The 14,122-nt window shown below is 55.9% G+C and overlaps 1 protein-coding gene across 1 annotated transcript in view; it reads right to left on the bottom strand.

Annotated features, from left to right (window-relative positions):
* DYNC2I1 (dynein 2 intermediate chain 1) overlaps positions 1 to 14,122 on the bottom strand; it is an 88,022-nt gene that overhangs the window by 71,581 nt on the left and 2,319 nt on the right. The window contains 7 exon segments of the mRNA XM_014586034.1: positions 416 to 675; positions 678 to 714; positions 2,212 to 2,303; positions 7,998 to 8,391; positions 10,864 to 10,917; positions 11,840 to 11,936; positions 13,562 to 13,694. Coding sequence (XP_014441520.1) covers positions 416 to 675; positions 678 to 714; positions 2,212 to 2,303; positions 7,998 to 8,391; positions 10,864 to 10,917; positions 11,840 to 11,936; positions 13,562 to 13,694 — 1,067 coding nt within the window.

The raw sequence follows: 14,122 nt of genomic DNA, 5'->3' as shown, positions 1-14,122 counted from the left end.
GCCCGGGGGGGGGGGGCCCAGGGTGGGAGGTGCCCGGGGAGGGAGGTGCCCGGGGAGGGAGGTGCCGGGGGTGAGGGTGGGGGGTGGGGAGTGGGGTGTGTGTGGGCAGAAACAGCTGCAGCCTCAGGCCTCTGCACATGGAGATCTCTAGGACCATAGGAGCAAGTGGCTCATAGTTTAGCTGCTTTGTTTTGAGTTTTTTTGCAAACTACCACCACCAATTCCGATTGCTTCGCTTCTTGTTGGACTGAATTATTCATTTATCAGCTTTAAAATTTCAAGACATCCGCGTGCCTGCTGTAGTAACTCCCACCCAGCCAGCTCGCTACTAGGCCTGTCACCTTGTCACCTCTCCTCTCTGCAGACCGGGTAGCCACAGGCTCAGAGGGCTACAACCTGCACTCTGCCCGCCTACCTGGGAGCCCCTCCTCCTGTGCTCGGCCTTCGGCGGCCTCTCCTTCCCGGCGTGGCCGCGGTGCCGCTCGTCCTCCCCGTGAAGGCCCTCTGCGTGCCGCCTCCCTCCGGGCCTGTCTTCGCCCTCTCTGCCCGAGATCGCGCTCTCCTCTCCAGGGTGCTGCTCCCGCCTCGCCCGGGCGCCGCTCTTCTCCCGGCGTCTGCTCTCTCCGCGGGGCTCCCGAGGCCGGTGGTGCCGCCCCACGCCCTCCTCCGGGGACAGTACTGCAGCGGGGCGTCCTGGGTGCCGTCGTACTGCAACTTCCAGACGTGGCCCGTGAGACACGCAGACAGCACGCACCGCCGCCCCTCGCTCCTTCCTCGGGCCCCCTGACCTGAGGGAACGGGCCGCTGCCCCCCTGAGGCTCTGCTGGCACCAACGACACTGCAGGATGCTGCCCTCGCACTGGTCGGCACCTGACACTTCACCAAGTCACACCCAGGAAACCGACAGGCCAGCCAGGTGCCAGCACACAGCAGTGCTGACTGCCCTGAGAGCCTGGAAGTCACGTGGACAGTGTGGACTCAGGTCCCAGGTCGAGGACACCCTGGGGCACCTGGGGCACGAGGGCCGGCAGGCTGGGGAGGGGTTGAAGAGTGCCGAGGCCCTCCTCGGGGTGCTCCCCTCTCATTTGCTCTCTTGGACGTGTGCATGGTACTCTCCACCAGAGAAGCAAAATGAAACACACACACAAGGAAGACCCCCCCCAGGTCAAATGCAAAACAAAGATCAGCAAACAGCCCCGACAGCCGGCTCGCCCACAGTCAGGAGACAGGCCACTGGAGGCAAGGCACGTGTGGGCAGTCAGGCCCAGGGGCCGGGACCCTCTGACAGAGGGCTCACATGCCATTTTCTTTCTGTTTCTTTCTTCTCCTTCTCTTCTTCCCCTCTTTTTGCTCCCTTCTCTTCCCTCACCTCCTCCCATCCCTTCCTCTCTCCTTTCTTTCCCTTCCTTCCTTCCTTAAGGTTTTTGCGACAGGACACATGTCCTGGCCGAGAGAGGAAGACAGAGGGAAGTGAGAAATCACCCCGGGGGATGGCCCCGCTGCAATCCCCTCTCCTCCGCCTTCTTCTCAGGATTCAAGCTGCCAGGTACGGGACTTGAACCGTGGTGGCCAGGTGGGAGTCCGGCGCCGTAACCACGATGCCATCTGCTGACCCCAAATGCCGTGTTCTTATGAATCGAATTAGCAATGACTGCAAGTGAGGATGCCCAGTCACGACGTCACCCCAGGGTTAGACTGATGCGGACACGCACAGCACGTGGCGAAGTGCACGGGGCGTGCTCACCCAGCAATGAATCACCAGGAGGTACGCGAGAACAAACGCCCGAAGTGCCGTGGACGGCTGCCACAGTCAGGGGCAGGCTAAGGGGCCCCGCCCCCCCGGGGCCGGGGCCCCCGCCATCCCGGTTCTGCAGAGCAGCACGGCTGGCAGCGAGCCCCTCACGTAGCAGGCGGCAGGCTCGGCTCCAGTACAGTGCCCAGGGCCACCCACGCCTGCTGCACACACGTGCCTACACGCCACCCTCTCCTCCGGGAGGGCACGGCAGTGCTGCTGCTTCACATCTGTTCTCACCTTCCCAACTTCCTCAGGTAATGGAGTGTTCAAGGGTTTCCTCAGATCGCAGAAAACACTCAACCAGGAGGGGGAGAGAAAGTGACCACACGACACGCAGGGCTCCAGGCCCTGATGCGGACAATTCTCCGAGCACGCCTGTCACAGCCCGCCCCGCCCCGCCCCGCCCCGCGCAGTACCTTCCTCTCACGGTATCTTCTCTCTCTGTCATCGTCTCCTCTCTCCGAGGTTCCCTCTCTCCTTTCCTTCTCTTCGCCTCTTACTTTACTCACTACAGAAACAAAAGCCAAACAGTCTCAAAAGTCAGCACACCAAAAAGACCTTCTCAAGTTTCTTTTTTTTCAGGGAGATATTTGCTATAGGGAGCGTGCAATCACTGTTAAGACAGAGAAAGACAGAGAGACAGAAAGCGAGAACTCAGCCTTCAGGGGGGACAGCCACGCTGCAATCCCTTCTCCTCCGTTCTCCTCTTAGGATCTTGGGCATGCACACACACGCGCCTGGCATGAGTTTTAAGCCTCTGGGTCCGGGACTCAAACCACAGTTGACCATGTAGGAGGCCATTGACATAGCCATTACGCCACCTGCTGGTCCCACAGCCTTGCTGCAGATACTATCACACATGCTACATTGATTAACATACACTTAACATATTCGGGAATGGGCCAGCAGGTGGCGTGGTGGCGTAAGGTGCTGGATTCCACGTGGCCAACTCTGCGTTGGAGTCCCAGGTCTGGACTATAAATAGGCCTTGTGAATGTGCGTGTGTGCCCAAGATCCCGAGGGGAGAATGGAGAAGGGAGTGAAGCATGGCCCTACCCCTCCTGGGGGGTTGATTTCTCTCTCTCTCTCTCTCTAGGGAATGCACTCACCCTATGACAAAAACCTAAAAAAAAAAAAAGTCTTCAACTGAAACACATTCTCCGAACTCAAGAACGGGAAGTCCTAGTATCTCGCTTGAAACGGAGTAAGGCAGAGGTCAGAACAGCCCTGCTAAGAGCAAGGGACAGACACCCTCCCCACCAGCGACCCAGCCCTGGCAGAGGCCCTGGCAGAGACCCAGAGCTGGGAGAGGCACCACCACCGGGACGCAGCCCTGCGTCAGCGGGAGCCAGCCGAGGGAGGGAAGCCTCGGGGCGGGCCACTCCGAGAGGAAGGCCAGCCTGTGGCTGGACTGCACCGTGTGCACACGATGTGGCTGGGGGAGGAGGCGGGCTACAGAGCCAGCGTCTGGCACCATCTGGGAGCAGCTGCTGGGAGAGGAACTGTCGGGGCCGAAGCCCCACACGACAACGAGGGGCTTCTCTTTTCTTTAATTGCCAGGCGTTATGCAGCCACTGGGGGCGTGGCACACTGCGGCCCTCTCCCGCTCCCACCCTGTCGCCGCCTGGGCACACACGTGTGTCCTGTGTGTTTTCCTTTTTAAAAAACGATTATTTATTTCATTCCATTTGTTGTATGTATGTATGTACTTATTTATTTAAGTCTTGACCAGACAGAGAAAGAAAGGGAGAGTGAGAAAGCAAGTCACCAGGTCTAGGACTCGAACCACAGTTGGCCATGAGAATCCAGCACCTTTACCACCATGCCACCTGCTGGCCCCTCCAACATGTTTTCAAGCTGCTGGAACTGGGATTTGAACTGTAGTTCAATGTGGGACCCAGACCACCAGGCCAAGAGGCCAGCCTCCAGCTGTTTTCACCTTCAAATCTGAACAGACAAGAAAAGCATTAGGCCTAAAATTAAGATAAGTGACATTTTTAAGAGATGAGGGTGGGACCAGCAGGTGGCGTGGTGGTTAAGGCGCTGGATCCCACGTGGCCGACTGCAGTGAGTCCCAGATCTGCTACCTTGCTTTCTCACTTTCTCTCTCTCGTGAGAGCATGTGCCCTACAGCAAATCAAATAATAATAAATAAAACGAAGTAATTATTTTAAAATAAGAGATGAGGGCAAAATCAAGCTTTCAGAACTCACTGAAACAAAGCTTATCCACTGAACAAGCTGTCCCCAGACACAGACCTCTCGCAGCCCGGACACAAGCAGGGAGGGTCAGGTTCTGGTACTCCAAGGGGCAGCCCACAAGATTCTCCTAATGGCCACAAGAGGGACAGTGGGCCAGGATGAGCGGGCTCTTCTGACCGAGGGCGCACAAGGGGCAGTCACACCAACTGAGGGGAGGCAGGGGTTCGGCAGCCTGGAGAGGCCGTCTCAGTCCCGCCTGGCACTCCCGCCACGTCGGAGTGCGGGGCACACGAGCCTGGCATTCAGGCATGAGGCTGGCCAGAGAGAAGCTCGCACATCAGGACAGGAAAACGGCATGGAGACAAGGCTGGGCTGGTCTTTGGGGAGGAGGACCACGCTGCAGCAAGGCCACACGCTACCACAGGGAGATGCCAAAGATGCCCAGAGCCTTGCGTGGCAGACCTCAAGGGCAGCTGTGCAGTCCCCACTGCAGTCAACACCACCCGGCACCAAGACAAGTGTAGGCAGCAACAGAGACTCATCTGAGAACAAAACATTCTCTCAGAAAGAAACAGGGCCCGGGACCAGCAGTTAGCATAATGGCTATGTTGCTGGACTCCCATGTAGTGGGCTGTGGTTCAAGTCCTGGACCCAGTGGCTTAAACTCACGCCAGGCGCGTGTGCATGCATGCCCAAGATCCCGAGAAGAGATCTGTCTGTCTGGTGAGCCACACGTCCTATAGCAAAAACCTCTCCAAAAAAAAAAAAAAGATCATGAAAATAACTGTTATAAAAGAGGCACGAGAGTTGGCTCTGTCGCCTGGCGATTAAGGCAGCCAGAGCCGCCAGGGCTGACCACGCCGTTGGAGAACCACGCCAGGCATGGGCATGCACGCCCAAAATCTGGGAGTGACGGAGGAGAAGGGACCGTGGCGTGGCCGTGCCCCCACGGGGCTTCTCTCTTTCTCTCTGTCTCTAGCAAGTGCACACATTCTGTAGGAAAACTAAAAGATCAACCGAGTGACAAAACTATGCTTACTGTGTTTTAGCAGCCTCATTCCAACTGGCCGCCAGCAGTAGAGCGGCTGAACGGCCCAACGGCCTTGCACTGGAGCGGCACCCGGACAAGACTGAAGAAGCCCTCGGTTTCCATCGTTTTCTTTTCTTTTCTTTTTTTGTTTGTTTTTGTTATTTTAATTTGCTGTAAGGTGTGCACTCACCAGAGAGAGAGTGAGTGAAAAAGCACGCACAGGGAACCAGCAGTTAGTGTAATGGCTATTTTGCTGGACTCCTCCATCTGTCTCTATGTCTCTCTCTGTCTGTCTGGTGAGCGCACGTGCCCTATAGCAAAAAAAAAAAAAAGAAAAAGAAAAAGCACACTACAGTCCCACCTCCAGATTTCTCTCTGCTTTTTTTTTTTTTGGAGTGTTTTTCTCCATAGGGCACGTGCGCTCGCCAGAAAGAGAGAGACAGAGAAACAGAAAGCGAGAAATCACCCCCCAGAGGGGATGGCCACGCTGCAGTCCCTTCTCCTCCATTCTCCTCTTGGGATCTTGGGCACGCACGCACACGCTCCTGGCGTGAGTTTAAGCCACCGGGTCTGGGATTCGAACTGTGGTCGACTACATGGGAGTCCAGCAACGTAGCCATTATGCCAACTGCTGGTCCCATGCTTTTGGAATCTTGAGCACGCATGCACACACATGTCCTCATATTCTTCAAGCCACCAGGCCCAGACGTCGAACTGCACAGTCAGTCATGTGCGCTCCTCCAACCCACCCCCACAGCACAGCTGGCCAGCCACCGTCCACGGTAAGGCCCTCAGCCTTTCTGCAAATTCTGAGTTACACGTACGTATGAAGTGCATACACACTACACACATATGTATGCGTATAGTTACTACATATATGCACTGCATATAAATATACATACTGCACATACATATACTTTATGTATAGCTACTATATACACATATAAACACATATGTATACACACACGTATATATTTAATTTTGCTACAGGCGCACGTATTTGCAAGAGAGAAATCACCCTCTGGGGGCGGCCATGCTTCCGTCCCCCCTCCCTTCTCCTCTCAGGGATTTCGGGCATGCGTGCACATGTCCCCAGCGTGTCTCTCAAGCCCTGCCCAGCACTCGAGTGGCACAGCCCGCATGTGTGGCCCAGCAGCCTTACTGCCATGCCGCGGGCCAGCCACACTACGTTTTTCAGAGAGAGATTTTTGGCGGGACCAGCATTTGGCGTAACGGCTATGTCGCTGGACTCCCATGTAGTCACCCACAGTTCGAGTCCCGGACCCAGTGGCTTAAATTTATACTGGGCACATGTGTGTGCGTGCCCAAGATCCCAAGAAGAGAAGGGATTGTGGCATGGTCAACCCCCTGGGGGGGGGGATTTCTCACTTTCTGTCTCTCTGTCTCTGTCTCTCTGGCAAGCGTACATGCCCTATAGCAAAAACCTCTAAAAGAAAGAGACTGTTGGCTGTAGGGCATGTGCACTCATCAGAGACAGACAGAAAGTGAGAGATCACCCCCCAGGGCAGACGGACATGCCATAACCCTCCTCCTCCACTGTCCTCTTGGGATTTGGGGCATGCATGTACGTGTGCCTGGCATGAGTTTTAAGCTGCTGGGTTCAGTACTCGAACCACGGTCACCTACGTGGGAGTCCAGCGACACAGCCGTTACTTCGGCTGCTGATCCCTATACTACCTTTTTTTTAAAAAAATAATTATTTTATTTAACTTTATTTATTTATTTGATCAGAGGAACAGAGAAGAGAGAGATGGAGCAAAAGTGAGAAAGCAAGCCTCGGGAACCAGCAGTTAGCGTAATGGCTATGTCGCTGGACTCCCACGTAGTCGACCGTGGTTCGTGTCCCAGACCCGGTGGCTTAAAACTCACGCCGGGCGCGTGTGCGTACGTGCCCAAGATCCCGAGAGGAGAATGGAGGAGAAGGGATTGCGGCGTGACCACCCCCCCTGGGGGGTGATTTCTCGCTTTCTGTCTCTATGTCTCTCTCTGTCTGTCTGGCGAGCGCACGCGCCCTATAGCGATTTGCGAAAAAAAAAAAAACCTCTCAAAAAAAAAAAAAAAGAAAAAAGAAAGCAAGCCTCCAGGTCCAGGACTCAAACCGCCAGGACTCGAACCACAGTTGGCTGTGTGGGAGTCCAGCACCCTTAACCACCATGCCGCCTGCCGGCCCAGCACTACCTACGCTTTTGTTTTTTTTGTTTTTTGTTTTTTTTACTATGTACTTTTTAATACATTCCTTTTTCACTTATATTAGCTGAAACTTAAAATTTTTTAGTTGATTTTTTTTTTTTTTTGGTCATATTTTTTGCAAGATTTTTGCTACAGGGCACACGCACTCGCTGGAAAGAGAGAGAGAGACCGAGAAACAAAGTGAGAACTCACTCCCAGAGGGGATGGCCATGTCACAACCCCTCTCCCCCACCCTCCTCTCAGGATTTTGGGCACACACGCTCGCCATGAGTTTCAAGACACTAGTCCCGGGATTCAAACCACAGTCACTCAGGTGGAGATCCAGCACCTTAATCACTGTGCCACCGGCTGGCCCCAGCTGGTTTAATTTTTTAATTTTCCAGAGGGCATGCGCACTTTCCAGAGACGGAGAAGGAGGGAAGAAAGCACCCTCCACGGGGCATAGTCAGACCACAGACCCTGAAGACGAACGGAGAAAGGCGTCCTTGGGGACGCCCCTCAGCCTTAGCGCTCCCAGCAACGCGTGGGCCTGAGCATCACCTGCTCTCTCTCCTGCGCCTCTCCCATGCACACTGCCTCGTGCACTCCTGGGCTCCACACCCACTCACCTGCATGGCCCACCATCCGGCACCCACGCCCCTCACCTGCACTGCCTCTGCACACCTGAGCTCCCGTGCCCTCACCTGCATGGCCCACCATCTGGCACCTCAGCTGCTCCATGCACACGCCCTCACGCACGCCTCTGCCCGTGCCTTCTCACCTGAGCGGCTCTTGCTCCCCAGGAACTGCGCGCGAGCCTCCCAGCCCAGCAGGTTGTGGTAGGCCGTGGTCTGCCTGAGCTCCTCTGTCCGGGCCCTCCTCTCCTTGTCTTTCTCTCTGTCCTTCCCGCGGCTGTGCGACTTCTCCGCGTCCTGTTCTCGGTGTCTCTCTCTCAGCCTCTCTTTGTCCCGCTCTCTGGTGTCTTTCTTCCTTTCCTTCTGCGTCCCTCTCTCCCCGCGAGGACTCTCCTGTGCAGGGGGGCCGTCCCTCTGGGCCGCCTGGTCAGGATCCCTCTGCCTCCGCTCCACGTACTCCAGCAGGTCTGCCTCCAACCCCTTGGGCGGTTTCCTTTCTCGGTGTCTCTTCCCTTCTTTGGGGGCCCCTGAAGGCACAGCCTGAAACGAGAGGGGTAGGGGTGAGGTTTGCTTGGCCAGGAAGCGGACGGACCTCCATGAGGCTCTCAATACCTGAACGTGACAGTCCTACTTACTGTGGGACCTTAAGAGAACACTGGGAACCAGCAAGTGGCATTGTGGCTAAGGTGGTGGACTCCCGCGTGGCCAACCACAGCTGGAGTCCCAGACCCAGTGGCTTGAAAATCATGATGGGGGTGTATGTGCACGTGCCCAGCATCCTGCAAGGACAGTGGAGAAGGGATTGTGATGTGGCCATCCTGGGGGCGATTTCTCACTTTCTTTCTTTCTTTCTTTCTCTCTCTCTCTCTCTCCCTTCCCCTCTCTCCCTCTCTCTCTCTCTCTCTCTCTCTCTCTCTCTCTCTCCCTCTCTCTCTCTCTCTCTCCCTCTCTCTCTCTCTCTCTCCCTCTCTCTCTCTCTCTCTCTCTAGCAAGCACAGTTGTTCTACAGCAAATAAGAAAAAAACTAAAATAAAAAAAAAAAAGAAAGAAAGAAAGAAAGAAAATGCTGGATCCAGCTGCATCCGATCAGGCAGGATGGTGGTGAAGGAATGGCCCTCGAGGACTACGTAACTAGGGTGACGCTCGGCGTCCCCAGGTGTGATTGTACGCCACGGGTGCCCATGGTGTTGGCAAAGCACATCGGAAACACCGCACAGGTTACAAGCAGACACTGCGTTTTAGGGCTGGGGCTTCTAGAGGGAGGGACAGTGAGGAAAAGGGAGAAATCACCATCGGGGAGAGGGCGACGCTGCAATCCTTTCTCCATCTCCTCCCGGGACCCTGGGCACACATGCACACGTGGCTGGCATGATTTTGAAGCCACCAAGTCTGGGACTTGAACCGTGGTCAATCATGCAGGAGTCCAGTGACGTAACTACTATCCCATCTGCTGATCCTGGGATTTTTGTTGATTTCTTTTGAGAGATTTTTGCTATAGGGCACATGTGTTCACTGGAAAGACAGAGGGACAGACAGAAAGTGAGAAACACCCCACCAAGCGGGAACCAGCAGTTAGCATAATGGCTATGTCGCTGGACTCTGCGGTTCGCGTCCCGGACCTGGTGGCTTAAAACTCACGCCGGGCACGTGTGGGTGCGTGCCCAAGATCCCGAGAGGAGAATGGAGGAGAAGGGATTGCGGCGTGACCATCCCCCCTGGGGGTGATTTCTCGCTTTCTGTCTCTATGTCTCTCTCTGTCTGGCGAGCGCACACGCCCTATAGCGAAAATTTCTCCAAAAAAAAAAAAAAAAAGAAATCACCCCACCAAGGGAGATGGCCATGCTGCAATCCTTTCTCCTCCACTCTCCTCTTGGGATTTCAGGCATGCATGAACATGTGCCCAGCGTGAGTTTGAAGCCCCTGGGTCCAGGGTTCAACCACGGCTGGCCATGAGGGCGTCCGGTGAAGTACACATTGCGCCACCTGCTGGTCCTGCGGGGTGTCGTTTTTGCCACAGGGCACAAGTGCTCACTGGAGACAGATGAAAAGTGAGAAATCACTCCAGGGACAATGGACACGCTGCAGCCCCCTCCCCCGTCAGCTTCCTCTCGGGATTCTGGGCATGCATGCACACATGCTGGCATGATTTTCAAGCCAAAGGGTCTGGGATTTGAACTGTGGTTAACCATGTTAAAGCCCAGCGTCTTGACCACTATGCCACTTGCATAGTGACTGATTTTTTAAGAATTATTTAATTTTACTGTCATCATTATGTTTTAAATTTGCTACAGGACACATGCACTCACCAGAAAGAGAGGGAGAGAGAAGACAAGTGGCTAGGTCCAGACTCTAACCACAGTGGGCCATGGGGAGCCCAGTGCCTTAACTGCCACGCCACTTGCTGGGCCCAGGGTGTTTTTTTTTTTAAGAGTGGGCCTCGCCAGTCATAGCTGTCCTGCCTCAGCCTCTCAGCTGGGACTCCAGGTGCACACTGCTGCTCCCGGCTCTTTCAGACAGGGTCTCCCTATATGCCCAGGCCAGCCCTGAGCATCCATCTCCTGCCTCATCTTACCTCAGTGGCACTGCCACGCCATCCCTGAGGACAGACAAGGAGCCCAACACAGGCCTCCCGACGGCCCTGCCCAGAGCGCAGCATCGCAGCAGCAGGCCCAGACAGACCTGGGTCCCACATAAGGAGCACAGACTCTCCTTCTCAACTCTCAAGAGCACTCGGTCACCACCACAGCCCACTCCCCACAGTGCTGCCTCCAGTTCCTGAGGCCACTGCCACCGGCCAGAGCTGTGAAGGGGGCCCTGAACCACGGCAGAGTCCCGGCGGGGCAGCGTACTTCACAGTTGCCTCCAAGCCAGGTCCTGCAGCCCCTTGGAAACAGCCACATGGCTCCGGTCAGACTCCTCTGAAATGAGCCGCATGGCCAGACTTGTGGAGGTGACAACCGGTGAAAACGACATAGCTCCCAGGAGACCCAACTTGAATCTCGAAAGTATTACCCAAAGGTGTTTTCTGAGGTCATCCGCTTTCCAAGTATCATCTTTGGTTCTTCTCTAAAAAGAAAAGTATAAAGTTGGAATTTTTAAAGTTTAAAAAACTAATTGTATGTGCTCTAGCAAGCTGCATTTTCATTAGGACAATTAAATCGATGGTAATTCTTAATATACCAGAAAATACTTGTCTACTGGAATAAAAGGTCATAGAAATACAGATTTTTAAAATGATGTAGTCTAAAATTACCTAGAATGATACCGAAATATATCCTTTTGACTACTTCAAAGCCTATTTGGGAACCAGCAGTTAGCGTAATGGCTATGTCGCTGGACTCCCACATAGTCGACCGTGGTTCGCGTCCCGGACCCAGTGGCTTAAAACTCACACCGGGCGCGTGTGCATGCGTGCCCAAGATCCCGAGAGGAGAATGGAGGAGAAGGGATTGCGGCGTGACCATCTCCCCTGGGGGGTGATTTCTCGCTTTCTGTCTCTCTGTCTCTCTCTGTCTGGCGAGAGCACGCGACCTATAGTGAAAACCTCTCCAAAACAAAAACCTATTTCATGGTACTAAAACCGGCAGATGGTGGAATGGTTACATCTCTGGGCTCCCACATAGTTGCCACGGTTTGAGTCCCAGAACAAGCGGCTTAAAACTCATGCTGGGCATGTGTGCATGCGATGTGTGCCCAAGAGGAGAGGAGAATGGCGGAGAAGGGACTGCTGCGTGACCCCTCCACCCTGTGATTTCTCACTCTCCGGTGAGTGCATACAGCCTATAGCAAAAATCTCTCCAAAAATTTTTAAAGAACTATTCGATATTACCAAATAGAAAAAGAAGGGCAGTTAGCGCACAACTGGACAACTGGCCAAGGACAAGCACCTGGGAGTGGAGACTGCCCACGGCCATGGCTCGTCCACGCTCTGGGATCGCCCAAGACAGATGGCACCGAAGCCTCCACCGTGGGCCAGCATGGTTCCTGCCTGCTCCTCCAGGACTGGGGAGAGGGCTACGAGTAGGTGCTGCAGGCGCCAAGGCTCTGGCACCACCGGAGGGGTGGCCGCCACACTGCCTCCTAACCTAACCCACAGGACAGGTGGGTGAAACCCAAAGGCCGCTGGGGCTTCATGGCGCAGGCCAGGATGCCAACGGGCGTGAGGACAGACCCCAAGGGCGTGCCCGGGCTGTGCCGTGCCCCACACCTGTGGAGAGGGCCACTGGCGCCATGGTGAGAGGACCCGGCCGTCAGCCCCAGGGCCACCCCCTGCCAGCACAGCCAGGACTGGTGCTGTCTGGGGGTGCGAGCACAGGGCCACCTGGGAAAGCCGGCCTGCCAGTGACCACCCCACAGCCTGTCTGCGCTCGAACACCGGCAGCCACAGCACCGCGGTCCCTCTGCCCCACGAGAACACCTGATCACTTCACACACAGGTCCCAGACGCGGGGACAGCAGCACACAGAGCAAGGAAGGCCTGCCTCTGGAAGTTGGACCTTTACCACGCGTGGTGTTGCCACAATAGCGCCTGCCCTGGCCAGCTCACTGCCACGTCTAGCAGGAGCACTGCCCTCCGACCTCAGACACAGGTGGCCTCTCCGCCCACCCTCCCACGAGGACCGCACGCAGAAGGTCCCTGCCTGGACCCGGCTGGCCAGGAGTGTGGCGGTGCTGCGATGGGGTGCCCTGACCAAGTGCACTGGCTCACGGCTGTGGGGTTCGCAAGTCACACCTGGGGCTGGATCTGGCGAGGGTCACCCCACGGCTGGCACAGGGGCAGGGCTGGGGCATGTGCTTGAGGCAGAGAGACCAGCCCATCTGACCTCTGTGGGGAGCAGCTGCCCAGGGGCTCGGCCTCCCATCTACTCCAGTAAGGGTACCTTGGTAACCGACTTTTTAAAAGATTTTTTTTGCCGTAGGGCGCTTGCACTTACCTGAGAGAGAGAAACAGAGAGAGGGAAAGTGAGAAATCCTCTCTCTGGGTGGGTAGCCATGCCACAGTCCCCCCTCCGCCTTTCTCTTGGGGTTTGGGGCACACACACCCTTAAACTGCCAGGTCTGGGACTCGAGCAGCGGGACAGTAGCAGCCCTGCGGGCTCCAGCACCCCTCCACCACACCGGCTGCTGGCCCCGGCCACTGCATTCTAACATAAGCTTTGGTGGGACCTTCAAACCACAGCGGCTCACTTACGAACGTGAAGTCGTTTCTAACAGCCACACACACTGCAGGCTGCTGCCACTCAGCGCAGAACCCACACTGCTGTAGGTGTGGGCGTGAGGGCATGTAAGACGCACGCAGGGAGGACAGAGTATAACAAAACAGTAACCGAAGACACATGGGTGGCCCGTGGCCTAGTGGTTACGGAGTCAGGTCCCACATGGGCAATTGTAAGGTTCAAGTCCTGGCTCGCGGCTTGAAAACCAGGCCAAGTGCATGTGCACACGTGCCCCAAGGGAGGAGTAGGGGTTGCAGCGTGACCACGTCCCACTGGGTAAGGCTCTCTCTCTCTCTTTTCTCTCTCTCTCTCTCTCTCTCTCTTTCTTTCTCCCTGGAAACTACATGTACCTCTGGGTTAAAAAAAAAAAAAGTATAATTTTATTCCATTAACTTCACTAAAACTTTATGCTTCCCTTACTTTGTGAGATAAACAGCACTGGTGGTAACCCCAAGAGAATTATGGAATTAGGTTCTAGTGGCCAGTGGGCTCACTTTCCAGAAGTCCGCATCCACTTGCAACCGAGCATCTCCTGCAGGTCCTCAGAGCTGCCAGGAGACAGCCGGCCAGCGGGCTGCTGCTTCAGCCATGTTAAAGGGCCTCTTAGGCTGGCCGGGGGCTGGCGTGCTGGGGAACACAGAGTGCAGGGGAACACAGTGCGGGGAGCATAGAGTGTACAGGGGGGGCTGTACAGGGGAGCACGGAGTGTGCAGAGGAGCACGGAGTGTGCAGGGGAGCACCGAGTGTGCAGGGGAGCATCGAGTGTGCAGTGGGCCGGGGAGGACGGAGTGTGCAGGGGAGCACCGAGTGTGCAGGGGAGCACGGAGCGTACAGGCAAGCACGGAGTGTGGGGAGCACGGAGCGTACGGGGAGCACGGAGCGGGGGAGCCCGGAGCGTGTGAGGCGGTGCTATCGCGGCGTCGGTCCCCCGCTCGCCACCTCTCTATCACAGAAGAAAGGAATTCACGTTTAAAACCAGGGCGGCCCCGCGCAGGGTGAGCTCGGTCCACGCGCGCCTCCACTCCCGGCCGCCGGCAGAGACGCCGCGTCCCCCG

Source organism: Tupaia chinensis, unplaced genomic scaffold, assembly GCF_000334495.1.
Source record: "Tupaia chinensis unplaced genomic scaffold, TupChi_1.0 Scaffold000110_1, whole genome shotgun sequence".
Taxonomy (NCBI): domain Eukaryota; kingdom Metazoa; phylum Chordata; class Mammalia; order Scandentia; family Tupaiidae; genus Tupaia; species Tupaia belangeri.
The sequence above is the reverse complement of the archived record's forward strand: the minus strand, read 5'-3'. Positions and strand labels throughout refer to the sequence as shown.